Raw genomic sequence first — 26,444 nt, 5'->3', positions numbered from 1 at the left:
GAGATTCAGGCCGTGACTCAGCAGCCGCCGCCGCGGCGATGGTTGCGGTGGGGCTGCCCCTCCGTGCCCGCACGGCTGCCGGGAGCGGGGAGCGCGGCGGGCAGAGCCGGAGCGCCCGCGGGCATCGGCGGGCGGGGCGGGGCCGGGCGCCGCATGGCAGCCGGCGCGGGCACGGCGGGGCGGGGCGGCAGGAGGAGGAGGAGGAGGAAGAAGAAGAAGAAGGCGAAGGAGAAGAAGAAGAAGGTGCCGCCGGCGTCGGGAGGGAGGAAGGAGTACGGAGCGGTGCATCCCGCCGCCGAGGAGACTCGGCCGGTAACATCACCGCTGGAGCTGCTGAGAGAATCGGAAAATGGCTGCTGCGAGGTACCGGGGAACCCCCGTGGGAAAAGATGGGATGCGACCGAGGGGCGCGGGGTGCCGGCAGCGGCGAGCGCCCGCGCAGGTCCGTGGGTGAAGGGGGTCTGTGGCGTACCCTGGACCCGAAGCATCGGTCGAGGCCGGTTTCGTGGCGGTGGAAGGGATTGGGAAATGATAACGAGATCCATCCTGACAAGGTGACCAGGGCCCTGACCAGGTGCGGTGCTGCCCCATGTCCCTGTTGCCGGCATTTAGTGGGCAGCCGGTGCGGGCGGGACGGGGCGGTGTGCGCGCTGCCCCGCCGTGCCCTACGCGAAAGGCGCCGGGGCTGCGCAGAGCAGCACCTGCAGGGACCCTCGCCCTGCAGGAAACTGCAACGCGCTGCAGCCAATGTCAGCCCCGTGCCCTTCCCTCGCCGCCGGGCCGCAGCCGGTGCAGCATCAAAATCCTGCCATGTGCAGGTCGCTAATGCAGACGCTAGCAAGAGTTCACCTATGTCGCTGTTTCTACCTCTGTAGTTGTTACTGTGACAGTCCAGACTTTTAGAGACTGTTTCAGAGATGTTTGGAAATACAGTTCTAAACTCCCTCACGGACACGCAGAAAAAAAATCACTAGCTGAAAACATAGCCAGGTCCCATTTTGCATTTAGTCATGTTACTGGGAGGAAAGGTTCACTCAAGGCAAAACTCATATGCTTTTCATGTATCTTTGATGTGAGCACATAAATCTGTAGAACATTTCCAAAACTTCATAGAAATAATTAAAATCTCTGTTTAAATATTGGAGAAACATTGAATGTTACTGCTTTATTTGACTGACATGAAGCTGCAGAAAAGCATATGTGTAAATTTAAGTTAAACTAAAAAATATGCAAGCTGGAAAGAGAGGGACATATGTCTGTGGTAGCTTAAATAAGAACAGGAAAAATAATCTCTAGATTAGTAAAATTAATTTATCACTGGGCTAGTAACATTGTAACACTTCACTGTACCCTTAAGGTTAATAACATTGTAACACTTTAGTGTACCCTTATGGTTAAGGAAATCTGTTATCATCGAAAGATGCTCATGATAGCGGGGGAGGGGGTGTAAGTAAAAAAAGAAAAAAAAAAAAAGGGGTTTAGGTCTATAATAATTTATTCCAGGAATTTTCTACCATTTCATTCTATACACCAACAGAGTGAGCCAAAATAGTCTGTCCTATTGCTTTTTTAAAATGGAAAGTCGCTACATTGCAGCCATGGATTCGAAGCTTTCCCTCACTGCCTGGAAACTGCCAAATGCTGTAAGGTTGTGTTGCATCACGTGGTGCAATATTGAAATCTTTCCTAATACCGCAGTACACTGCAGTAGAATGGTTCTAATGCAGATTACCTGGAGATTATTCAAATGGTCCATGTTACCTCAGTGAAACATGAAGGAAATTGGCATGATCCTCCTGGCATCGTGCTGCAGTGCCACGCTGCAGGATATTGCAGGAGCAGGAAACTTTTTGACACCTTTAGCTCTGCACTGATTTATTGTTTCAGAGTGGGATGATAGAGCAAAAGTAGCACAGCAGTGGCTGCACGATAAATCACAGAGAACTGAGGGGGAGCGGTTCTTTTCACATTGTTCTCAGGTAACAGTGTGTAGAAATCATCTGACAGAAAAATCTCTAGTGAAAGCTTTTTAGTTTAAGATCTATAGCTCTTCCCTTCTAAGAGTTAGAGCTCACTGGTGTCTTGAGGATAATGTTTTTCCAAAAGGTTATAATAAATTTCATGACAGCTTCTTAATTTTTTTTTTTCAACTGCGAAAGAAAGTACAGTAAGAGAGTTTAGAGCAAGAAATGCTGACATGCATGATTTTTCAGAGAGATGCTGCTCCAGGCTATCTCTCACATGTACACCAAATTGCTGCTCTGGCTTTCTTTATATTCATTACTGCCCTGTGCTTGTTAAATACTGCAGGGTATGGTAGAGTGGTTAAAATATTACTTCTATGGTGAATAAAGTTTAAATTGCTGATGTTACTACACATTAAAAATAAGCAAATTATATGTGGGTAGATTTTTTATCCCCCCAAATAGTAATAAAGCAAATTTAAGAGAAGTTGTATATGTATCACACTTTTAATCTAAGATTCCTTACAGAATGTTTTTTAGGGGACTTTTCCTAAATCTTAAGGATGATAAACAGAGAAGACAAAAGAAATGAAGAGAGAAGGTTAAAACAAAACCTCTCATCTGAGATTTGACCTCAGAAGGGAAATCCTGGAGGTGAAGCCATTGCAGAGAAGAAGAAGGTAACAAAGCCTTGAGGCTATCTGTGATCATGGGGAGTGAAATGGGAGGGGAGGTCAGAAGCTGTTGAGAAGTGGAATTAAGTGTTTTATAATCTAAGAAGGCAGTTATTGATTCTGCAATAAGCAAGGGGTCCTGCTGCCATTTCAGAGTACACATAATGTGAGTGCACTTTTGCAGAGTTGTGAGCAGGTGGGATGTAGGGTCCTGCAGATGCTTGTTTTGGTGGGGACCACAGGCAAATAGAGCAGTGACAAAGTCACTGGCATAGGTGAAGCTTTGGGAAGTAGCCTTTCACTTGAGCAATGCTGAGGGAGGAGGTGGTAATAATTATTTGGTCAGAGGGATCAAAAAGGGAAGTTCTGCTTCAGAGAACAGGTGATCAGCAAATATTTGGAAGTGGAAAGGCACAGGAGGATGTTTCTGTGGTTGCAGTTACTCTTGACTGCAGTTCCTATTTTCCCAAGTTGGTGAGGCAGGGAAACAACATGGAAATTGTGTCAAACTCCTGCAGTTTAATGTAGGAGTTGAACAGGGAACATGCTGTAGCAGCAGCAGCCCTCCTGCAGAGAGAAAAGGCAGTGCTGACCTCAAATATTCTTTCAGCTGGTCTCTCATGATAGCCTGTTCTGACTTAGCAGTCTTGCCCAGCAAGACTGAAGAAGGAGATCCTTTCTTCCCTTACCCTTGTCCTGCTTGGAGAATTGCTGTACAGTCTCTGGGCCAGTGTATATTCCTTGATAATTTAGGTAATGTTCAGCCACACCTTTTAAAAGAAACAAAAAAATTCTACCCGAGTGCCATAGGTTAGGCTGACAGACAAAAAAAAAAAAAAAAAGGCAAAAAGAAAATGTGATGGCATTTTGAGTGGAGAAACCTTGCCTTCAGAGGTCTGCTGGCCTCCCCTGGTGTGAGCCATGGGATTCAAGGGCACTCCACAACTCTGTGAAGGCACCTCTGCTCCTGCAGGCTGAGGCCTTGCAGAGCTCATTTGGCAGCTGTAAGAGTCCCTGTACCAGTGAGCTGAGGGGAAAAAGGCCACAGGCTGCATCTAGTGATGTGGACACAAGAATACGAGACAATGCGTGAAATTATTTCAGAAGAGTAGCTGAGGGAGTGAAAGGGTAAGATCATCTCTTTTCACTGGCATGTAGGTATGCTTTAAGGACTGTGTGTGTACTAATTAATTAGAATTGAGTGCAATATTCTGCCTAAATGACTACTTAACTGGTTAGAAGGGTTCTCTAATCATCTAATACCTTCTAACAAAATATTTGGGTTTTTCCTCATCAAACAAGAACCAAAGTAAATACAGTCAGAACCAAAGAGGCAAGCAAATAAAATACAGAAGACATAGTGTCTGAGTGTTATCAACTTCTTTTGATGAAATAATTGACTTTCCCCCTCAATATTCTAGTCACAGATTACATAATGCCATCAGTGCTACACTAGCAGTTTAAACATACCATAGGAAATGTTGTGAGAGTTTCTGGTAGATGATTAAACCTTACAAAACACTTCAGTTGAAAGAATAACACTTGCTGGCTTGATATGGGCAACAGATTTTTTTTTTAATTGTCACGTGAAATTATATGTTCTAAATTCAGGAGGGTTATTACAAATCTTCATTCTGCAAAACTTGCTAAACTGTTTACTCCATACAGTACTTCATATGGTTAAAAGGCATGCTAACATTAGTTAATTCTCACAAAATCTTTGAATTTAGGTAAACATGTATTGTTATTTCAGATTCATTGAAAAGACAAGGTGAACTATAAATTTAAAAGTTGTATAATTTACCCAAGACCAAACTCTGTAATTCCAGGGCTACAGACTAAACCCCTCCATGGCTGGAACATTTTGCCACCTACATTTCATAGGTGACCATGTAAAACCAAATTCTTGTCAGCTTTATATATGTAAAGGTAATTGTCCTTATTCTGTGGGTTCCTCAGCTCAAACAACTTGCATATTTAAATTCTCTCTGCTTATGAGACTGAATGTAAATCAAGTGGAGAATGAGCCATAAAGTTGTACACTCATGGCTTATAGTATTGCTGGAAAAATGCTAGCAGGAATCCTGTAGGCATAAATTGACTTTGTAGACAGAGAGGCTGTTCTTGAGCCTAGATGGAAATATACTGCTGAAGCTCCTATGGCATTTTTTTTTTATTACAGCAGCAGTGTGCCCCTTTGTCCTTGGTTGAAATTTGCTCTGTATTCATTTTTGGCAGTGTTTAGAGTAGCAGTTGTCAATCTGTCTGTGGCCTTACATCCCAGAGGGAAATGCACTTCATTAGTATTTTAACTATATGATTGAAAGTTGTTTAAGGATTATTTCAGACTGATATACAACACTGGTCTTTCTACTATTATATTACTTCATAAAGTTAGGTTCAACTACATACAGTAAAAAGATATTTACTTTTACAGGAAGGGAAAAATAGCTCTAGTAAGTTTTGAGGTTTTTATTCTTGCAGGGAAGATGCGTTGCTACCAATTCTCTGAAGTGTGTGCAGAATTACTCTTAGTTGAAGTGACATTTCCTGGAGTAAGAGGACAATATGCATGTCTCTTTTTCTAGTTCAGGACCTTTAACAGTAATGCAGATTTTTTTTTCTCTCCTACCTATAAAAATGCTGCAAAACCAGAGCAACTGGGGAAGAGATTTGGAGTAAAAGAGCAAGCACTTTGAGTATTAATCAGGCATGACTTCTCTTCTGTGATCACTCACCTATGACAGCCAGTAAAGACATAGAAGTAGAGATAGCAAAGATGCTGCTAAGTTATTAAATACTGACCAAAAATCAAGCCTGGAATTTTCTAGCTGCTGTTTCACTTCTTGCTTTTAAATGTTGAAGGGAGAATGTCACCAACAGTAATGCTTTGGGGTAGAATGAAAGATATAGTTTCTACTACCTTATAAAAAGAGTAAGATGCATCTTCTTATAACTTCTCGTATCAGGTTATCATAGAGTTTGTTTGAATAAGTCCAATTTGAAAGTATGTCCAATATTTCTTCAGCCTTTTAGGAAAAGTTTATTTGACTGCTTGGGCTGTTGCATGGAACAAATGCACAATTATTGCACCTCAACAGAGATTTGCATGTGATCAAACTTTCTCTAATGATCCCATAAACATCTTTAGACAAGATAGGTGATGCATCACTGTTCTTTCATGTTTATAATTTGGGAGCTGTTAAAAGGGATTATGTTGGATTTCCCAAGCCAGGTCACCATGAGCATGGCCAAGTGTTTGACTTTACAGAGCCATGTTGACTGTTTCTTCTTCCAGGCTACTTCTTGCTTCTAAGTGTTTGGATATATTAGCCTGCATGCAAAGAGCTTTCTTGGGGTTATTCAAACTCCTGTGGCATAGGTATTTCATCCAGTTCAATAGAGATTTATTTCTTGGTCTGTATGTTAATACATTTTGTTGTGCATGGCATTTACAAACAAGCAAATTGAAGTGAGTATTAGTTCTCCATCTGTCAGCTGTGAAATAGCTATTTAATAAAGATATTAATCTGTCATGTAGAATTAAGATAGCAAGATGCCAAGTAAGATGCAGGAAGCTATCTTAATGTGAATCTTTCACTGAGTATGGGATTAAAATACAGATAAATAAATGTGCATGGTTTATAGGCATATGAGATATCTAGGCTCCTATTTAAACTCAGGTAAATCATCGAGGCTCAGAGAACAATGCTTTTCCCTGAATTTGTGTTTAGTGCCATTTGAAGTGCCTGGAGTTAGTAACCACCATTGTAAGCCCAGAAAAGGGTCCAAGTCCTGTGGGAAGTCTGCTCCCATCAGAAGAGGCAGCTGGAGGCCTGGCATAATAACTTTTGGTATCTAAGATTGCACCATGCATTTATTTTTAGCCTACTGAATTGAGCCCTACAGCAGTTCCCTCCAGGAAGCTTTAGCTGTGTTGAGTAGGGGCTTCACACTTATGACTGTTGGAGCTGCTCAAGGCTGAGACATCTCCAAAAGGATGACAACTGTGATAAAAAACCCTGTGGGAGATTTGTACTTCTAGAGTAGCAGCTGAAGGCCAAGCCAATAACAGTGCCAGGCACCTGCTTAGAAAGCCAAATTGCCCCCTGCATCTCCAGTGATTACAGCAACAACTTAAGACACCTGGTGCACAGGTGACACCTAAATGCAAGCATCTAAATCTAGAATCCTGTACTGAAAACCCAGTAATGATGCTAGCTTATCTTGAAATCCATTAAAATGAATGCCATGTTTCACTGATAGTTGAATAAATTTTTGGTTAGAACAAAAGTTTAGTACTTCCAGAAGTACTGAATATACCTGCTTAAAAATTCATTATTCAGCCTTTCCTATCACTCAATTTAACAAATAAAATTAATTGTTTGATGCAAAAATCAGAGCTTTTCCAATAGATGTCTTCAAGCTTTTGATTTAAGCCACAGTCCTACAAAGGACTTTGGCATATTTAAGTATTAATATTATGATATAGAACTCCTAGGTTGAGAAAACATGGAAAGAGAGCACTATTGGGAAAAATAAGAATGGCTTCATTAATTCCTTGGGTCACTCAAAAGATTTTAGAATGCGGTACAAGGTTTGCAGCAAGTTCTCTGTGTAATCCTCTGAGTTGTAAATGCACTGAGGCTTTAAAGTCAAGGAGGCCATCTGGGTAAATAAGGCCAGAGCTGCTGCTTTACCACGAATAGCATCACTTCTTAGAAAAGTATCTCAGGTTATTTCACAGACAGTCACACCAGGATAGTGATCTGCAGTGAGGAAGTGACCTCTTGAATATCAGGAATAAAATCACAGAGTTTTATCCTTCCTGTGGAAGACAAGTGGGATAATTTCTGTGCATTTATAGTCTTAAGAGTTGCAGTAGTGTTCTGATAGATGCTCCCCCAGATTCCTAGCTGAATTTGGAACACAGCAATACTGACGATTCTGGAAAATCTGTACTCTATATTTCTCAGCTGAGAGCAGCAGATTTGTGGTTTTGAGTCATCTTTTCTCAGAAATTACTAAGATATTACACTGTAAATCTTTCGAGCAGTAACACACTTTTGTATTCTGACAGCACCTAGTTCCACTGAATTCACTAGTAAATGTTACACTGGTTTCAGGTAAAAAGATTAGAATCTACAACAGGGCATGTAACTTATTTAAATATGGTCATGTTTTCCATCATACACTTGCTATTGGGAACTTTGAGACTTCAGTGCAGCCCAAGTTTTTCATCAACATTGTATTTCATATTCTGACAAGTTCAAGGTAAAATGTGACAGTCTAAATAACACAACCCAAATCTGTCACTACCACTTATCATGCTGAATTGGAAATAAATATGTTTTTATGAGGTAGATTTATTTTAAGACCAGTTAAGTTTGGCTTTTGGTTTGGCTTTTTTCCCAAGGAAAATTGGGATAATTGAAGGCTGAACTCAGAGGGTAAATAATATAAAATGTTAGTACATAATAAAATATTAGCTTTATTATGTATTCATTATGTATTGCATTAAGGTTACAGATACTTGGCCTAAAATAAATCCCAATGCATTCCACCTGGGCCTCAGAAATCAGAGGGGTTGGGTGCAGCTGGGCTTAGCTTCTGATTAGAACTGATTCAGCATTACCAGCCTGGTTAAGTTCAGTAAGAAATTGTATGATCACAGACTTGAAAACAGTGCAGTTTATCAGTTCAATACTATAGATCTGAGTTCAATAAAAACTTTCACAGTCCAGATTCACAAAAAGTACTGTTTCCTGAAATAACAGGAAAGCAGGTTCAGGATTGCTGGTGATAGGATTGCACTAACTACAGTGAATCACTACAGCAGGTGATAGAGACAGAGTTCTATTACTGGTATATAGAGAGAAATATAAAAATATTCCCAGGTCTTTACAATGCACTGAAGGCACAAAGCTCACCTAAAGGCATCCCTTCAAGGGAGGAGGACAGTCCATAAACCGATCCTGAGGAAGCAGAGGTGTTTCCCCCTCTCTCTTTTTTTCTTTCTTTGCCCCAAACCCCTCCTTCCTTTATGCCATAGGTAGGGTTTTGAGTGTTATGATCATACATGTAAGGTGTGTTTTCATTTCTCTTCATTTGCATTCTTAGGATGTAAAAGTTAATATGCAAATAGGGCTTAATGAGTGTCTTAGTTATTTTCAGTCAGAATTTATAGTTGACACAAAAGGTAGAATAAACACTTTGGTCCTCCTCCACCTGCTGAGGTGGCAGTAAAGGCTGTCTGACCTTCACTAGAAAGTCTTTGAGTACATCTTTGTCTCCTTAAAGGACCACATTTATAACGAGGCTGGTTATGCAGAGTGGCTGGTAGAGAGGTACAGGTTTTCTCTGGGGCTTCTCTGAGACTTCCACTTCACCCAGGCATTGTTCAGTCCTTACACCTTGCTCAAGCCAGGTATAAGATAGGCAGGGGCACATCTCATGTTTTTCTCAACAAGTCTCATCATTTCTTCACCAATTTAAGGCAACTCTGTAGCAAGCCTGACCATTTAATGTAATTGTAGATCTGTGGTATTTGGTTGTGGTACAGTTCCTTGACTTGCTGAAACCAGTGTCAAAGCCCTGTTTTAAGCCAAGAGAATCAGACTCATCAGATTTACAATCTCATGTTGTAAACTTGTAACACTTTGCACTTTGTCTACTGAAAGAAAAGAGAAATAATGATCTCAGCATGCCATCTGCCAGTTCTCTGGCTGAATGGAACAGACTATGTCAGACAAAGGGTGAGATATGTCTTTAAGTGACCTTTGTGGATTTTTGGTGGCTTTGGGGTTTCTTGTGTGGTTTTGTTTTGGCTTTTTGTATTGCTTAGTAACAATATCATGATTACAAATTTATAGCATTTGTGCAGTATGTGAGGTGTTAACAAGTTTGTAAAAATTAAGAGTCCAATTAATGTTTCTTCTGCAGAACTTTAAAATTATATGGCTGCTTCCTTTTTCTTTTCCCCTTCTACAAATGACCTAGAATTGTGAAAAATCATAAATTTGTAATTCAGTATTATTCAAATCAGTAGTGTTTTCAAATGGATCATATAGCAGAATTAAATAACTTGTAAAGCATAAGTGGCTTTCAAAGGTCATATAATGTCTTTGTGGTTAGTAGCTGCACACAGGGTAATGCCTGTGAATGATAATGTTTCCTCCAAATGAACCACTGAACGAAGCATTCAGTGTCAGAAATCTTACTTGATGATTTGCAGAACTATGTCAGAAAAAATTAAAACAGAGAACCAGATACACTTTAACAGATTTTTTTATGCCATCCTTTTGGCTCTCTAACTTCTGCTGGTCTACTGGAATCTATCCTACTATTCAAAATCCGTTCAAAACCATAAAAAGGTGATACAAGATGGGTTGGACCAGGCCAGCTTCTGTAAGAAGACACACCAACTTTATAGTCACTGAGTACTTGGTGGAGAGAAATAGGCTCTCCCAGACAGTAAGTCATCTGCTGTCTTTTAGACACGTGTCATAGGGTGAAATGAATCACCTCTCTTTTTGCAGTGACTGAGCCAAATGTGGCTAGACAACCTCCCCTTTTTAAGGCAGTAAAAGTTTGGTAACATTAATCCCAGTTCCCAAGTTATTTTGTTTGTTTTCTGATGATACATTATATTTTGCCTTTGATCTGTTTTGGCAAATAAGATTTTAGAGGAAAGCATCTCCAGCAGTCCTTGGACAAGGTTCACATTGACTCCTATGGGAGGTAAGGGTGAGAAAACACTGCAGGACTTCTCTTCCAGAAAGTGAAGTGTTTCACTATTCCTTTTCCTTCTTAGTGACATTTTGTTCTACCTTTCCATTCCCTTTAATCACTGGCTAGAGATGATGCCAGCAGACAGTTAGGTGTTATCCTCAGGGCTCATGGATTGTCACAATAAATTCTGTGAAAATACATAGTTTGATTAATGTCTACTGCAGGAGCTGAAGGCATTGCTCCATAGCATAAAAATATTTACAATCAACTACTACACTCTGTTCCTTTTATTTGGCAATGATTTCATCATTTTTTCCATAACACAAGCAGTTGGGCTTATGTCCAGTAGAGCTGCAGCAGAGAAAAGGGGGTCCTGGTCAGTTGCTGTTGCTGCCCCTCAGCTGCTTTCCTGCCTTGGACATTCCTTCTCTCAGCATGCTGAGAGAATATGGCAGCTGTTAAGGCCCTTAGTGAAATTGGTTTAGCTGTTAGTACACCCTCTGACCACAGGCAAGAATCTTGTCAGCTCAGAAGAACTTGATATATAATGTAGATAAATTGCTGAGCTCCACATCCTGCCATGACCACGGTAAAAATTGTCCTTAGCTTAAAGAGGCAGGATGTATTTTCATGGATCCAGGTGCTTGCCTGGTGTAAAGACTGTGCGAGATATTTTGTTGTCCATGTGCTTCACAATGTCTACCAGTGGCACCAGGCTGCTCTCATGGAATCTGAACATCCAGAAGTCCACATTTCCATTGGCTCCATTAAGCTGTTTAAAAATGTAGGCAAGTCTGATACCTTCCAAAAGCTGTTGGACTTGCTACTGATGTGCATGGTATTGGCACAGTGTGTACGGGACTAGCCCTGGTGCCTGATGTGGGGGATCATCACTTGCCTGCATGCTGTGAACAGCCTGTATATTCAGTGTACCTCTGGAAATCCTGGGCTGGCTTGCTAACCCTGTACAAGTTCAGACCACATGGATGTCCCATGGCTTAGAGAGTATTTGTCGTAATACAAAATGAGAGACAAAAGACAAACTGTTAGAGGACTGCAGGGAAACATTAACAAAATATAGAAGTCAATCCATCAGTTGTTAGACTTAGCACACTGGCAGCTCTAACTTTGCTGCAATTCTGTGGCTCTTAGGAGGGTAAAGAAGTAGCTCACAACTGCCAAGGCCAAGGGGGGAAATAACAAAGTACTTCATTTGAGAATCAAAGAACTGGGTGGTGGGGATTGCCGTGCTGGGTTGATCAGAGGCTGAAGTAACATCTTTGAACCGGATGAAAAATGTTAAGCTGAGTGAAGTATATACTGAAAAGCATTTTGAAAAAGATGGAAGAATACTGATGCCCAACTGATTGCATACTCTACCTGTTTCAAATCTGGTATTTTGTTATTCAGACAAACATGCAGTTCCAGTTTGGACCTTACATGCCCATAGTGAGGTCAGTGCTGGAACTTTTGTTCCTTTGGATTCTGTTTTGTCTATATGTTTATTCATTTGAATGATCCCTGTCTGTGGTATGAGGATCCATCCAGCATGGATCAGTGGCAGAATGAAGTCTCTAGTGAGTCATGCTGGGCAGAGATAGTCAGGCTGCTTCCTCTTCCAGAATTTGCATGTGATGGATATTTTCTGATCTTTAAAGAAAAATAATGTCAATTCTTGCAAACACAGTCTCCTTTCTCCAGTGAGGCAATACTTAGCAATTCTACTACTATCACACTAAGCATATTCTGCATAAAACTTTGGTTTAATACTCACTTTAATGGTGATTTCTTATCTATACTGCTTGCCCCATTGTATTAGTAAACACTTTGACAGGACTGCAGCTGTCTTTTGCAAATTAACAAGTTCACCCCTGTATGGAAATCCAGCTCTGTTGAGGCATAGAACAGACGTGTGGAATAGTGGCAAACTGGACTTCTGCAAACAAATTGACATTACTTCACAGAGCAGTGCAGCCAGATATTCTCACTTTGACATAATAGCCCCACGTAATTCTCCTTTTCTAGCTCTGAGTTACCTTTTTGACAGCCTCTTCGTGAGGCACTAAATTTGCTTCTGACTGATTGAGGCCAAGTCAATCGCAAATCACACTGTCACATCTAGGAATTCATGAGTTTTCAGCTCTGTGAAAGTATTTCACCTTTATGAATTGACCATATGTTTGCTGGAAAGAAGACTCAGGTTTGAAAATCAGATTTTCTATGTATTGATTTAATAATTTTAAAGTAGAAAATATCTTCTCTGAGTATAATGGCAACACTTAAAAGAAATGGTTACATTTCCAGTAGGATTTATACTTTCATGAAAAGCTATCATCCTAATTGGGAAAATAAAGTTCAAAGTATGACTTGTTCCCTTCTCCTGGTAGAGAAATTCAGTGCTTTAAAAAACCCAGAACAGCACATTGCTTTAAAAGCATTGTTTTATGAAGCAAATGATTTAACTGTATATTTGGGGTTGGGTTCTCCTTGTTGCTGTTATTCCTCATGAAGCAGCCCAGCTCTCTTTGAGTCCTTAGTCTGTCACTTCTTTTGTACATCAAGTTTTCCACTGCCAGGATGTGTCATACCTCACCCACTCAGTTGTCCTGGGTAGTTCTGGGTTGGTTTTCTGTGGCTGCAATTGTCTTCCTGACCATGAAATAACCATACTTCCCACTCAATAGCATGAATAGCTAGCACTTTCCTCCATTCTAGGGAAAGGTTCTATCACACCTGTATCTTTTAGTGAGAAGCTGGACTAAAAATTTTATTGAGACAAATGTAGTAACAGTAGAGATCCCAGCCAGATTGAACATAGAAGTAATATGGAAGCCAGGACTCTGTGAGTGAAAGCTGTTTTCTGTGCATAGTTTTGGAGGCAAATGTCTGGTGTACAGGTGTTAAACAGACCATCTCCCATCTTTCAAGGGGGATGCAACTCACTGCTTGGCTAGTTTTCACTTTCTCAGGATATTTTCATACAAGGTAATTACCAATATCCAGCAAAAGGAGAGTTGTTTGGGGCTTTTCAAAGGGTTCTTGTAACATCCCTGTGGCATGATACAGTAACTGCTATTTTTCCTATGATGTCCTTCAGGAAGTATCTGTGTGACAAGAAAGCCACTTAACAATGAAAAAATTCACACTGTTTGATTTTGTAAATGATAATTCACTGCAAATTGGAGAGACTTCATGGATACAGGACCTTCCCTGTGATGACAATGAACTAGAAAGACTTCTGAAACCTAATGAGCATGTACTAGTAAACTGGCCTGTGGGAGAAAGAAAGACAGAAAAGCACCTGGTGAAAGTTGTGTACATGAGTGGTGAGTGCAGTTCCAGAACACTTGTCTGCTATGAAACCTGCTTTTAAGGTATAGTTGCCTGATTGTGCTTTGGTCTTTTTCCTTTCCGTCACTTCAGATGACCCTCAAGAGCTAGTGGAAATGATGCAAAAGATATTACGAGCAGATGAAATTACAAAAATACAAGTCCTTGGAAAAGGCAAGAGGAAGAGGATAGAAATGATATTCTCAGAAAGTGAGGACAGTGACCTGGATAAAGAAAAGGTGAGTTTGTGTCTTTATGTGCCTTATATTGTTAGGTCCATAAAGGAATGAAATAGACTACAACTATTGATTCTTCATGATATAACACACAAAGGATGTATAGTAAAGGTAGGAATACAGGCAGCCTTCACATGGTACCTCAGCACAATAATCTGTCAGAGTAATTACTTAGGCCAATGGATTTTGTCCTTTTCTGTGTCAAGAGATGAGTGTTATTCAAAGCTTTGATGCTCTGTAGCTCCATTGCATTTTCCCCCATAAGACAGAAATCTGACTAGTGCATCAAAAAGGGAAGAGACCAGGTTTTCTGAGGTGTGCTTTGTGCTGAGATATGCAGTGACAAAATATAGGCCAGGAAAACATAACAGTTAACAAAGTTACAGATATATTTTTTGAAACTACTAACCAAGACTGTCAAGTGCACAGTGAATAAAAACTTATGGTATATTATGAAATACTGTAATGAAAGGCTCTATAGGAATGCAAAGGCACCGTTACGCACTTTTTACAGGGGAAGATGATGAAACATGTAAAAAGAAAGAAATCGTTGCAGACATCTGCTCCTGCCAACATCCTGAGTCAACTTGAAACATCTTTAATTAACAAACAGGTAAACATCTTTTCAGCAATTTTAATGTATCAAGCAAAAGCAGTCTGAAAGGTATTTTTGAGGGAGGCATAGGATTTTTGCCATAGTGAAGTTAACAGTTCTAAAAGATGCTGCTTTGGAAAATTGGTGAATAGAGAACAGACAAAGGTACCTAACAGTTCATATTACACTGATGTTTCATTTTAAATTTTAATAAGAATACTAATAGCTATGTTTGATAAAAGCTTTTATTAAAATGTACTGAGTCTGTTTATACAAGAGAATTTTTTGATTTAGCCAGATATTTTAATGTTAGTTTTGATGCTTTGATTTTGTGTTGTTGTTGCTCTAGATATCACAGTTGTTTGGGTTTTTTTCAGAGAGAACCATACTCAGGAAGCAACTTTCTATATAGTGAAAGTAGCAGTGATGATGAAGAGCCCTTATTTCAACTCTCCAAGGTGGAACTATGTGCCAAAATTAAAAGTCTCAAGAGGAAGCTGACAGATACCATGAGAGAAAACTGCCGCCTAAGGCAGTCCCTTGTGATGCTTCAAGGTAATTTTGGGAGTATTTTGATGAAGAGGAAAGCCTGAAGGTCAGGAAAAGCTTGATTTATAAGAGGCCATTTGGATGGGAATTATGGATGCTCAAGCACCTGACATGATCAAGGCCTACCATTAGCATCACAGTCTGTGATACATGGCAGCATTTAATTCCAGCAGCACTTACTGACTTACACAGAGGCCATGCAATCATAGAGCTAGAAATGAAAAATGTGTCTAAATCCTGCCAGTTGTTCCCAAGAGAACCTTTCTGTATGCTGTGTAACCATTGGCTAAGCTCAAATACTTCAGTGACCAGTCCAATGACCCTTATTTACTAGCAGTCTTTCTTGATCAATTGATATTTCATTTATTCTGAAATTACTTAATTTCTAATTACTTTGGTAATTCCTCATTACTGATAATCTGAGTTAGTTTCAGATGCACCAAACCAGAGATGAAAAATTTTGTTCCTTTGTAAATGAACCCTTCATCTTTTAGTGATCATCTCTGAAGTGCCTCTCACTTGTCCCTGTCCTTTACTCTGAGGCAGCCAAAACTAAATCCAAAATTTCAAACCACTAGTGGGTGAATAAGTTTTAAAGAGGATTTACTCCCTCCTGTGCCAGCTACACCATCCTAGACAATGTGGTGGTATCTGGGTTTTTGGTTTGTTTTTTTTTTTTATTGTCAGATGATTTTGCAACTGTTTATAATTTTAATTTCCACCTGATTGCATTTCTTGTGTTATCCATCTTGGTTTGAATCATTCATCTCCACCTTTTTAAATATTATTTGTAAACATTTTCTTTGTGTCTGACAACTTTTCTCACACATAAGTCAATTTACCGTGCATCCTGAGCAATTATCTTAGTCTTTTACAGTATTTTATTTAATTTAGTGATTCTGTATTTTGCTGATATTTCTTTTTGCTCTGCATTGATTCTTCTTAATGGATGCAATAAAAGTTTATATTTGAAAATATTACTTTGAGGAAAGAGTATTTAAAACATATTCTCTATAGATTAAAAAAAAAAAAGAAAAGCCTCTGCAATCTGTGTACTTTCTTTGAAGGAAAAAAAAAATCAGACATTACTTAGCCCATATTCAATAACTTTATGGACTTGTAGAGATTTTGAAATTGTAAAAAGAAAAAAGATAAATAGTTTGTTTTGTGCCAGGATGGGCATAAACTAATAGTTCCTCTTAGCCTTCTCATTATGACAGGAATCTAATTGCGAAAATATCCCTGCTTATGTAATTGGAGTCTGAAAGCTTCCATTACTATTTTACCCCTCACTTTTCATCTGATTTCAGTGTTGCCACAGGCAGTCTCTCATTTTGAGGAACTGGTAGGGATGGCTGAAGCACTGCTCAAAGGGGGAGTGACATCATCTACGTCCAGTCTGCATCCACATGCTGTTTGGAAGGCATCTCACAATCCATTAGCAGATTCCTATGCAGCTATGCATAGTAACTCCAGCTCACCAATAACTTTGAATGTGGAAGATGAGGAGCAACAGACTGAAAAACAGGTCAGTTAAAAGGCAATTTCAGGCATGAAACTTTATACAGTATAAAGTTTACTGCTATAGCATAATATAAAAAATAACCATCAGTAAAATAATTTGTCATCATTGCATTGATAACATAACTAAAGAGCTCTTTTTGTGCAGAATGCTCTTTCCATGAGAAGCATTAGCTTTTATTCAGTGTCCTTTATATTCTCAAATTGACTTTAATTTCAGTGGCCTTGCATATCTGTGGCAAAGGGCAGAATGCAGATACATGATGAAAATAACAAGATCCAGGGATAAGTTCCAGCCTAATTGTTTGGATGCCAAAGGGGAATAATAGTATTTCAAAGATAATCTAAGATGAATACCAGCAGTCTGTTCAAACTGTTAATTTGTAATTGGAGGCTGCTGTGTTTCTTCTTCTGTTCCAGACACTGGCTAGCAGTTAAGTAGAAATACGTGTATACAGAGATGCTGAGTAAAGAAGTTCCCTTGTTCTCTGCAATTATAATAGAACATGATTGAGAAATCTAAGGCACAGAGGCTGTACATGAAAAAAATGAAGGCACAACTGAAAGAATGATTCTAGTGTCGGCATTCACAATTTACATAAACATTATTATGCATTGGGTCATGCTAATCCATGCAAATCATTCCTGAGTGTTGTCATGGAGTGCTAAAATCCAAAGAAATCTGTAAAAAATTATCGTGGTATGTTTTGACTGCATATGGGAAACCACAAAATTTGACCTAACATCTTCAAAGAAATAAAAAGACCTAATTTTCTGAGCAGCCTGCCTTACTTCGTAGAGGTTGCTCAAAACTGCCTATTAGGAGAGTTCAAGCTCTTTGGCTGTACCACCACTGCATGCAGAAGCCACTCTCAAAGCCCAGGACCACATGTCACAGTTCTTAGGGCATGTCTGCTCACAGGCAGGAATATTTGCTTGGGCACTGTGCCATGCTACCAAGGCAGTACAGAAACCATGCCAGAACTGGACCACAGCCAGCCTGCATGGAGAGCAAGCAGAAGGATTTTGCTATGTCTGAACATGTCCTGTCTCCACTAGTGAGTAATAAGGATGGTGAAGGCTTTGCTAGGATGCATGGGGTCCTTAGTCTGCCCCACACTTCCTTCTGGAAAATAATCAAGCTGTGTGTATAGTCCCAAATGCTGAGCAGTATGCAAGTGTGGTGTTATCTCAAGCACACTGTTTGCAGAGATGACTTTTGAGATTGTGGTTTAGAAATCGAAAATGAAAAAGATATTTCAGTGGTAATAGTATATAATATTTCTAGAAAACTGCAGTAGTTATGCCTATGACCTATTTTGTTTTCCAGTTCAAGATCGAAAAGTGGCAGATTGCACTTTGTAACAAGAGCAAACCTCAAAAATTTATAAATGACTTGATGCAAGCACTTTATACACATGAATACATGGCTACACACAGCCTGACAGGTGCAAAGTCCTCCTCTTCAAAGGATAAAGCGGCAAAACCAGCTATGAATCAGAATGAAGTTCAGGAAATCATAGGTGATGACTTCTTAAGTTACTCAACGCGGCTCTGACATGACAGGGGGCTTTCTTGGAGGGAGGGGCTGTAGTGCTTAGCAGCTGGTCTACTCTGGTGATGAGCTGCTTCCTATTTCCTTCTTCAGCTACATGCTTTTTAAAACCATCTGTTAAAAATACTGCCACTGAAATGCAATGTAGTAGTATTATGTGAATTCTGTGGGTTTTATTCAGGTGACTGCTCAGGAACAGTGATATTGTAAATTGTTTTAGCCCTTGCAAGGTTAATTTGCAACAGTCAAACTTGGAGCACAATGATAACAGATAAGGGAAGGCAAAAAGAGGACACGCTTGGATCAAATTTTAAATTATGTCTGCTGTGTTCTGAAGTTTAGTGAATGTTATGAATTCTGACATTTTTAATAGTGCTAGAGGCAAAATGAGACTGTATAGAAGACAGAAATAGGGATCAGAGAAGCAAACGAAATTTGATTTATGCTGAGGTTTACAGCAGAAAATCTTTGGTGCATAGGACAGAAAATAATTTCAGATGGAAGTATTAGGTTTAAAGAAAACAGTATTTTGTGAGCATATGAAGCCAAATTTTAATTGGATTCAGACCTATGACTAAATACTAGAACAATATAGCCTTAATTACTGTACTAGAATTCCTCCCCCATTGCCATTCCCTTGGACTTTGCAGTTCTCTTGGTTCCCTTCTTGGTTTAGCTCCAGTTCCTGTACCTTAGGACAGTTTTGTTGAAGTTAGCCAGCAGTTTCAAAAGTTATCAGTTGCAAAAAACATTTTTTTCTTAAGAACCTCGTTAGAAAAAAAAAGCTTCAAGTCAAGAAAGATAAAAGGAAAGAGTGTGTAGGATGGTAAAAATATATTTAGAGGCAGTAAGATGAGACAGTTTCAGAATGACATTTGAGAAAAATGAAAAATATTTAATGGGATGAGAAAAATGGTTGGATTCAATCATAATGGTCTTTTTCAACCTAAATGATTCTAAATCCTACTACGGCCTAGGCAAAACTGAAAAGGGAATCAGAGAAGGTAATCAGAGAATGAAATACGGCATGTTGTGGAGAATTCAGTGGCAAAGCCTATAAAGAAATCAAAGAACTTTGTTAAGGTAGAAGAGAATACTCTTGAATTTAAACAGAAAAGTGTCAACATTATGCAAGAGAAAAAGAAAAATGAGAAGAAAGCTTGGGAGTTCTAGGATTGTAGAAAATGAGTTAGTAAATCAGATTATTTAAAGAAGATGGAAATTGTAGGACTTCAAAATAAAATGAAATTAAAGGGCAGAGAAATCAAGGGAAGAGAAAATGATGGGAAGAAGGGTGCAGGAATGACATTCCTCATGTTGAGTCCTGTAATTATTGCATTCAAAAAATGTAGCCAGGCAAAACAGAAGGGAAATTTTTAGAAAAAGTGACATCACATGCAAATGAAAATTAATGAGGAAAAAAAGAGTAAGATTCAGAGTCATTAAGGACTGATGAGGATAGGAAAAGGACTCTGATCAAGAACAGAACATAAGGACAGAGGATTAGCAAGCAAACAAATCACTGGCTACAGAAGCCCTTGTGGCCCTGGAGTTCCTTTTGAGTCTGCCAAGAGCAGGCTCAGCAATGTGGAAGGCACAAAGAAAAACAGGAGCTGTGTAAAATCTATGAAGGAGTTTGTGAAGATTGTGAAGTAACTAAAGTGGAAGCTGAAGTAGCTGAAACTTTAAAAGATGCAAGAAATATATTTTATATATTGTTTCCCTGATTTGGAAGGTCCATATACATATATCATCTCTTTATTTTGCAGGAATCACAAAACAGTTGTTTCCAAACACAGATGATGCTTTAATTAGGCGAATGATGGGACAAAAACTGAACAATTGCACCAAGAAGCCAATTTCAAGCAAAGATCTTAACTCAGGTGCTTTTCAGAAACATAGCTTTTGGTAAGTCAAATTAAAAAAATGTCTGCACTGTGTAAATCTGCATATTACTTCATAATAATAAAATCTAAAAGCAGTCTTAAAATTCAGATAACAATATATATTTACCTACTTGGTATAGACACTTCCCAGCCAGTAAATATTTCCATAAACTTGTACAAAAAGTACATAATACAGAAGCAGTCCAGCTTAACAGTACTGCACAAAAATAGTTATTGGTGCCAGGCAAAGCATCACAAGTCTATTAAATTACAGGAAGAGAAAACAGAAGGAAACACATGGACTTGCTTTGCTGAATATATCTATTTTAGATTTGACATTATTCATATTTCTTGTTATTCTCTGGCTCACCATAGACTAGTCAATTCCATTTTCATGTCACCTGTTGTACCCCAATTAACCCACAAGTGAATACAGGAAAAATCACAACTCTTTTTTGTATGTATTTATAAGAGTACTGTAGGTGAGCTAAGTTGGCAATCCTTTATTGCCAAAAGAGTCTAAATTATTGGGTCAGAGAAATTATTAAATAATATCTTACCTATTTGGGACATGTTTGCCTTGTGAGTGAAACTAATACAAAAATTACCAAACTCATGGCTACAGTCGATGAAGTCAGCTATTTGCACAGTACTGTTTCCACATATTCCAAATGTACATATCACAGAATGGTGGAGATGGAAGGGACCCCTGTAGGTTGGCTGGTCCAGCCCGTGCTGCTCCAAACAGGGTCACCCAGACCGGGTTGCTCAGAGCCATGCACAGTGTGGTTGAGTATCTGCAAAGTGGAGACTCCACCACCTCTCCAGGCACCCTGTGCCACTGCTCCGCCACCCTCACGGTGTTGGCTGATGCTCACACAGGACCTCCTGTGTTTCCATTTCTGCCCCTTGCCTCTGGTTCTGCCACTGGGCCCCACTGAGAAGAGCCTCCATCTACTTTACACGCTCCCATCAGACAGTGGTACACACAGATAGGATCAGCTTGAGCCTTCTAGAGCCTAAACAGGCTCAGCTGCCTCAGCCTCTCCTCAAGAACCCGATAAGAAATGAGCAAGGAACAGGACGAGATAAAAATAGGGTGACAGGGAAAAGATATTTGTCCTTACTGAAATATACTATACTTCAGTATATATATACTATATATACTTCAGTATGTATATACTATACTTACTATAAGTATGCTGAAGTATACTTCCTATACTGAAGTAGCATTTTTCTTCTTCCTGGTTCACTTCTCTCCTGCATGGTTTTAAAATCTAAATTTGCAACTCTAAGACATTTCATAAGAAAAAAAACCCAACAAAACAAAACAAAAAAAAAACCAACCAAAAAAAACCTATCCCCAACAAATAAGAAGCAGCCCAAGATATTTGTCTATGTTATGATACAAATGTTTGAAAAGTAGTAGTGCTTTGATTCTAAAATTCCTTTCTAAGCCACCTGGTAGTACTCCATGGACCACCAGGGATCTGTGAATTATTACTTGAGAAATACTTACGGAATATCTGTTAGGAAAATCAACATACACAGGTTTTTCCATCTGAAAACAATCAACAAATGCACCAGCCTGGTAAAAATGAAGCTTACAATGTTAATGCTTTTCTCCTAGAGATGAGAAGACTTCATAAATTAAAGGTCCTGTGTATTTGTAATATACAGTGTGCAATGATTCACTGCAGTGTTTTTCCTTGTCCTTAACACAGACATGAAAAACAACAGCACAAAACCACAGATTTTGTCATCTTTGAAAGAATTGAAATCTTAAATATTTTAAATCTTTATCTCCATCAGATGGATTCATACATTTTTGCTAATTCCCGAGTCTTCTGATATACACAATATTCCTGAAGCCTTGATAGGAAGACCTTGACTATACTAAAATAATTCTGGGTTGTTATTAAATATTGCTTATGGACCCTCCAATATAAACCAAATATTTTAAAAATGCCCTTTCAATATTTTAAAAATGCCCTTATGTCTCTTATTGATCAGTGTTTATGTAAAATCGAGTCCAACATCCATTGTGACCAATTCAAATATTGCCTGAATAGTGTCTTTTGAATTGATGCATTTATAATGAATTTTTTTTTTATACCTGTTAAGCATAGCCTCACTGTCAAAGCAGTTAATCACCAACTAGGTAATCAAGATAACTCAGATGACACACATTCTCTGTAAGAAAAGTAAGACAATTAAAAAGTGCTCATCATCTCACTACTACTCCCTCAGTCCACCTTCCAGCAATGAAGTACAGAGAGGGATAGAGAAAATTCTGTTGTGCAGGACCTTTAGTAACCATTTATCCAAACAAGTTACTAACTTTAAAAACTGGTGTTGCTGCAGCTTTTATTTCCTCCCTTGCTGCTATTCTTCCTTACTCACCTCCTCCACCTTTCCACAGAGTAGAATTATGATCCAAGAGAAAAAAAAAATGGAAACAAATCCAATGAGACAGACAAATTTTCATCTCAGATCCATGAAGCTGAGGTGAAACAAGGAAAAGGGCAATGTGACAGTGAAGAAAACTATTTAACTAGCTAATAAACAAACTCTGCAGCTTGAAAACTAAGAACAATACTAATTGTACATTTAATGTTAATATCTCAAACTTAGTTAGAAATTGTCTCTACAGTGGTTCAACAGCTGCTCCTCAGGGCATCATCTGTTCAGCTGTTCCTCCTTGTACACAAGACCAGCAGGATGATGATTCACCAGCTGCTAATGCACAACTTCAGCAAAGTGACAGCTGCCTGACTTGTCCACCTCCCACCCCAGAAGGTCAGCAGGAGTGTTCCAAACCCACTTCTTCTAAGGTGGAGTCTCAACTCGCCAGCAGCTCACCAGCGCCCTCTCCCAGCCAGGGCTGTGGACAGGATCTCAGGAATTCAGACAAGGAATAACAGGTGTTTCATTCCAGTTCATGTGCTCAACAGAGATTAAGAAGCCGTATAAAATAAAAAAGAAAAAATATCTAAATTGTACTAGATGTATGGTAGTGTCCAACAGTGGACAGAGATAGGAGCCTGAGAACTTTTTTCTCAAACAAATAAAAATGCCATAGTCTAGAAAAAAAATTGAAGGCATATTAATATATTTGAATTTAAGACATTATAAGATATATGCATGTTATGCAGTAATTAAAACTTGTACTGAAGAATACAAGTAGAGTTCCCCTTAGTTAGAAAAAATTATTTAAAGTACTACCAAAAGAATATATATGAGGAACCATAATTCCCCTTGCTTTCAGCTTGACAGCTGAGGGAAAACTGCTTAACTGATCAAAGAAAGTTCTTGTATATTAATGTAAAAAAGATATAGTGATATGGAGAGAAAATAGAAAGATCTCCTAGTGAAATGATGACTGTGGCCAGTACAGGAGTAGAAAGCACAGGGCCTCATGAGCAGAGAAGAAATGAAATAGATGTTTAAGGCTGTTAATAACTTGGAAAACAAAATAACTTTCTTAGGCCAATGAAACTACAACTTTCAAGATATCCACAGGAAAGAAGCAGTTATTTTTTAACCTCTCAAAGTAGAAAAGGTAATGGAAGCAGCCATGTTCCTTTGTAGCTCAGGGAAGAGTCCTCCAGGAGAGCCTGTTTAGTTATGGAAGCCATTCTCTTACAGGGATTCTGCTGCTGGTACTCTGCTGGTTTGGCAGCTCTTACTCCCTCTCCCTCCCTGACCATCAGGTCCATAGGATAAGGGTGCCTGGTCTTTCAGTGGGGAAATAGAGGACACTTCAGCAGAAGCAACTAGTAAAGGGCAGAGCTGCCAGTTTCTACTCCCTGGGTTTTGATTTTGGCATGCTACCCCTTGCTTAGAGAAAAGGTGGACAGGCAGAAAATTCCCCATGGGACGAGGACCAGAAAAATCCCAGTATCTGGGCAAGTTCCCCTTGAGATCTGACACCACTTCTTCCAGGAAGCAGCTGGCAGTCACACAAACCCTATAACAGCCTTAGGAGGAGGATTGGAAGATATAGGTTCCCCAGGGAAGTGGTCACAGCACCAAGCCTGACAGAGTTCAAGAAGTGTTTGGACAATGCTCTCGGGCACATGGTGACTCTTGGGGTGTCCTGTGCAGGGCCAGGAGTTGGACTTGATGATCCCGATGGGTCCCTTCCAACTCAGCATATTCTGTGGTTTTATGATTTTTTCCCTTGGTGACTGATTTCAGGTTTCCAATGTGCTGACATGGGAAGGAGAGAATGGTTGGGACTATGGCTTTCCTGTTTGAGTGTACTTCTCCCAGAACTGAGAGTACTATTAGCTGAATCTATTTCAAACATGGCAAACAAGCAACTAACAAATCAGATTGGAAAAATGAAGTGACATTAAGCTGAAGAAATCTAGCTTGATTTAAGGAAGATTTCAGGACATCTGAGTTACAGAAATAAATTAGAAATAATATGAGGGTGAACACTGAAAAAAAAATCTGAAGATAAGGTTATCAGCCAAATACTGCTGAAGGGAAGTACTGCAAATCTAACTGTTCTAGAGCAAGGCATTAATAGAATGCACTGTGGAGAAGACTTGTTTGTGGGCTAGGGTACAAATTAAGTGATTTGCTATCCTTTTTCATCTCTCACCTAACAATTCCTTGTAGATAGGATCAGGATGAAAGCAGGTATGAAATATGTTAGTTCTATCTCATGCTATTAACTACCATCTATAAAATGTAACAGAAGGAAATTTGCTATTATGTAAATTTTGTATATGTAATTGTATGTACAGCATATATAATAATGTATATAGTTAATCATATTTTTGAAGTGACTTTCTATCAAATAAAATGAAACATTACTATGTTTTAGTGCTGTTTTATTGTCCTCACTGTCTAATGGGCCTTTTCTTACATCAGCCTCTGTGGCACACTCAAACGTACAAGGTTGGGGTTTTTTTCTCACTCATTTTTTGTTGTTTTTTTTTTTCTTTCACTTTAATAATTGTTGTGAAGCCAGCTTCTGTAAAGCTCATCATTTTACCTGGGGAAGGAGTTGGCCCACCTTACCAGGGCACTCTAACCTCAAAGCTGTCACAGTTGATGTCACACAGCTGCAGCTGCTCTGCCCTTCAGGAGGTGTGGAAGCCCTTGAGCAGGTAGATGGGACTGAGGTGAGCAGCTGCTCTTCCTGTGGCTGCTGCAGCGCTGCAGATCCTGCTGCACTTTGTGCTTTTCTATTCTGCTGCCTTGGTGAGTTGTCAAAGGAAAACCAGTGGCGCTGGCAGCTCACCACAAAACGTGTAGGAGGAGTTTCATGGTAGGGTGGGGGACCTGCTCCCAGGCATGGGCCAGGGAGATAGGGGGGTATTCTGGACAAAAGGAACAACAAATGGAAGGAGATATTTTAATGTTGTAACAAAGGACAAAAAGTGAGTGAGCTGCAAAAAGACCATTCCTTCCTCCTACTAAATTATAGAAATGATGTTATCCCACTGGAAGAAAGGAACCAAATAGCTGTTATACAACTATACCATTAACAAAAGGGCCATATCTCTTGCAGTATGACCACAAAGGTACAAAATAAAACTGTTTTTTTCAAAATTACCCTGACAAACTCTGATAATACAAAATTGAAGACTAGATAATCACAGATTAGAAACTTCAGAAGGACATCAGATCAGCATAATGCTGCTTCTCCCAAAATTTGCATTGAAGTAAAAATTAATTGGTTATAGGTAAATGTGTGATGTTCCAAAGTGTAAAATTCTGATATGAGCAACAGAGGGCACATTATTTGCAGTCCTCAGAATGGGAGAAGACTGATGGCTGCTACAGAAGCTGTAGTAGTGGTATTAGACTGTATGGCATTTAGTAACTGGAGATTTACTACTGAAAAGGTAAGCAACACTAAAACTAATAATTTGAACTATTTATTTCTATTACTGCATATTAGAGTGAATTTGAAGGTTAGCATGGAAAAAATTTGGTAACTGTTTATCATGAAGTGCTCAGAAAAGTGCTTGTTTTCTAAGACAGGAAGAATATTGAGATATGTGAAGAATTGGATAAAAACCTTACTGAAAAAATATATGGTTGAATGAATCAGGGAGTTAAATGCATGTTGAGTCCCCTCTTACTAGGGTATATAGATAGGAGTAAAAAAACACAAACCACCAGATATCTAAATTTTCTAGATCAAGAGTAAGTGGCAGTATGGCATGTTGATACAAGAGGGAAATCAATGATTATAAAGGCAATCAGTGTTTCACTTCAGGGAGCAAGGAGCGAAGCAAGAATGTTGAAATATGTTTGAATTAGAATCATAGAATTATTCAAGTTGGAAGAGACCTTAAAGATCATTTAGTTCCAACTCCTCTGTCATGGGCAGAGACATCTTCCCCTACACCAGGCTGCTCAAAGCCCCAACCAACCTGAC

The 26,444-nt window shown here is 39.3% G+C and overlaps 1 protein-coding gene across 1 annotated transcript; it reads left to right on the top strand.

Annotated features, from left to right (window-relative positions):
- The first annotated feature begins 319 nt into the window (after window positions 1-319).
- On the top strand, window positions 320-24,867 carry BEND6 (BEN domain containing 6). The gene is made up of 10 exons (XM_053973444.1): window positions 320-363; window positions 2,493-2,644; window positions 13,467-13,695; window positions 13,793-13,938; window positions 14,450-14,548; window positions 14,908-15,085; window positions 16,390-16,607; window positions 17,931-18,123; window positions 19,925-20,063; window positions 22,695-24,867. The coding sequence occupies exons 3-10, from the start codon at window positions 13,500-13,502 to the stop codon at window positions 22,960-22,962; spliced, it is 1,437 nt and encodes a 478-aa protein (XP_053829419.1). The 5' UTR covers window positions 320-363; window positions 2,493-2,644; window positions 13,467-13,499; the 3' UTR covers window positions 22,963-24,867.
- Window positions 24,868-26,444: the final 1,577 nt, after the last annotated feature.

The sequence above is a fragment of the Vidua macroura genome, chromosome 3 (assembly GCF_024509145.1).
Source record: "Vidua macroura isolate BioBank_ID:100142 chromosome 3, ASM2450914v1, whole genome shotgun sequence".
Taxonomy (NCBI): Eukaryota; Metazoa; Chordata; class Aves; order Passeriformes; family Viduidae; genus Vidua; species Vidua macroura.
The sequence above is the reverse complement of the archived record's forward strand: the minus strand, read 5'-3'. Positions and strand labels throughout refer to the sequence as shown.

Excerpts from the sequence above, each read along its gene's own strand:
- BEND6 (XM_053973444.1), top strand. The coding sequence starts at position 13,500 with ATGAAAAAATTCACACTGTTTGATTTTGTAAATGATAATTCACTGCAA. Across the intron at positions 13,696-13,792 it reads GAAAGTTGTGTACATGAGTG|ATGACCCTCAAGAGCTAGTG; the intron begins GTGAGTGCAGTT and ends CCGTCACTTCAG. Across the intron at positions 18,124-19,924 it reads TGAAGTTCAGGAAATCATAG|GAATCACAAAACAGTTGTTT; the intron begins GTGATGACTTCT and ends TTTATTTTGCAG.